The sequence below is a fragment of the Aplysia californica genome, unplaced genomic scaffold (genome assembly GCF_000002075.1).
Source record: "Aplysia californica isolate F4 #8 unplaced genomic scaffold, AplCal3.0 scaffold00244, whole genome shotgun sequence".
NCBI classification, from domain to species: Eukaryota; Metazoa; Mollusca; class Gastropoda; order Aplysiida; family Aplysiidae; genus Aplysia; species Aplysia californica.
Window position 1 is genome coordinate 692580 of NW_004797514.1, and position 1909 is coordinate 694488.

At 41.0% G+C, this 1909-nt stretch overlaps 1 protein-coding gene across 1 annotated transcript in view; it reads right to left on the reverse strand.

The window, feature by feature from the left end:
• Positions 1–1909, reverse strand: part of LOC106012019 — a 4502-nt gene that overhangs the window by 1538 nt on the left and 1055 nt on the right. The window contains exons 2-3 of the mRNA XM_013083607.1: positions 1635–1812; positions 273–342 (exon numbers count right to left, since the gene is read on the reverse strand). Coding sequence (XP_012939061.1) covers positions 273–342; positions 1635–1812 — 248 coding nt within the window. The remainder of the gene's footprint in view (positions 1–272; positions 343–1634; positions 1813–1909) is intronic.

The window sequence follows — 1909 nt, forward strand, 5'->3', positions numbered from 1 at the left end:
TACCACACCATACCATACCACACCATACCATACCATACCACACCATACCACACCATACCACACCATACCATACCACACCATACCATACCATACCATACCATACCATACCTTACCCTACCATACCATACCATACCATACCATACCATACCCTACCATACCATACCCTACCATACCATACCATACCATACCATACCATACCATACCATACCCTACCCTACCATACCATACCATACCATATCTAACTGTTCCCGTGGCATAAACTAACAACTTACACAGGGTCTAGAGCAGATCCTACCAGCACAGCGTACTGATACTGGGCGTTGATGCATCGAGAGTCAACTCCTGGGGGAAGGAATGATTGGGAAAGATGTACAAACATAATTGTGACGCAGCGTGGTGGGATCAGGCTCTCGTCAAAATAATCAAAATGAAGAAACCTGCATTTTTCCGCAGGTTTTTGAATTTTTATCAAATTTTTGTTTTTTGACTCAACACCTTTCATGCCCAATAAAGAACTCATTTCTGTTTGTATTTTTCTGAAAAATGTTGATTAAAGGCACACAAAAATGTAAATTTTAAGTTGCCAAGGACTTTTAAGCTAAAGAAATAACTAATCTGAAGGATGGTTATTTCTAACACGAAAGTTCACTTTGACTTTGAGGTGTTTTTAAAAATGTTTTGGTGCTTTCGTGTTGTTGTTGTTGTTTGTTTGTTTTTGTTAACTGTTTTTCTTTTGTTGTTATAGGGTTGTTTTTAAAATATTTTTGTTCAGTATTTTTACTGTGTTTTTGTCCGGATTGGTTTGGTTTAGTTTGAGTTTGCTTTTTTTGCTTTTTTTCGGGGGGGGGGGGGCCATGATTTCTACTGTTTACAATCTCTTAACGATAGCTGTAGTGATACCATCCATCGTCCCAAAAATTTGCGTACAATTTTGTCTTGGTCAAGGAAACTTGACCGTCTGTGTTTCCTGTTCAAATTATGTCAAGGGTTAACGATGACTGACGATGACGATAAGGAGTTCAGTGACCTCTTCGCCGCTGAGAATCGTGCTGTGGTTGCTTTACAACAATTAAGGTGGAAAATGGGGGACACAAGTAGTTTGCCCAGAACTCAAACATTGTATTTCCTGCTTTTAAAGTTTGCTTTTAGACAACCATCCTGTCACTTTCTTTTCCTCTCGGTCGTCTCTGCTTTATTTCTGATAAGGTTAAAGTAAGCTTGAGCCTTCCATTCGGTTCTTTCAGAGAGGCCAACTTTGGTTCACTGTGACATCATGCGCGGAAAGTACTTTTACCTTAATTGAAGCAACTAGAGACTTAGAACCATATTCATGCTTTTTGTGCTCCTAAACCGCTCACTGTCATGGCCACAGTTCATCCCTATCTATAATTTTTTTTAAACTTCACTGCGAAGCGTGTGCACCGTGAGCCAAGCTATTATACCCAAATGAAGGACGGTGGGGGTAGGGAATAATCTTGATTATTTGATCGAGTGCACACGGCACCTTCACCACCCCTTGCCCTTCATTCAACTAGGCTACATGTAAAATGGTGCGCTACATTGTTGACCGGAAATACGTCACATTGCACTATCTATGTGTCTATGATATTATAATGTGCTTGTAATGTACTTACCCTGAGGCACGCATTCCAGGCAGTATGACGTCACTGGGCAGGAAGCAACTATACACTCCTGTACCTTACGGCACATCTCTTCGGCATCCTCGCACGGCGCTTCCACAGAACACTCAGTGACGTCATCGTCCGACGTGAACACTGTCAAACCATGTGTAGGTACCGCGAGGAACAGCAGCTGATAGATGGAAAGAAATTCTGAATAGTACAATTAACTAGATTTTTTTTGGTTTGTTTTTGTTATTGATGATGATGATGATGATGGGGAGGAGGAG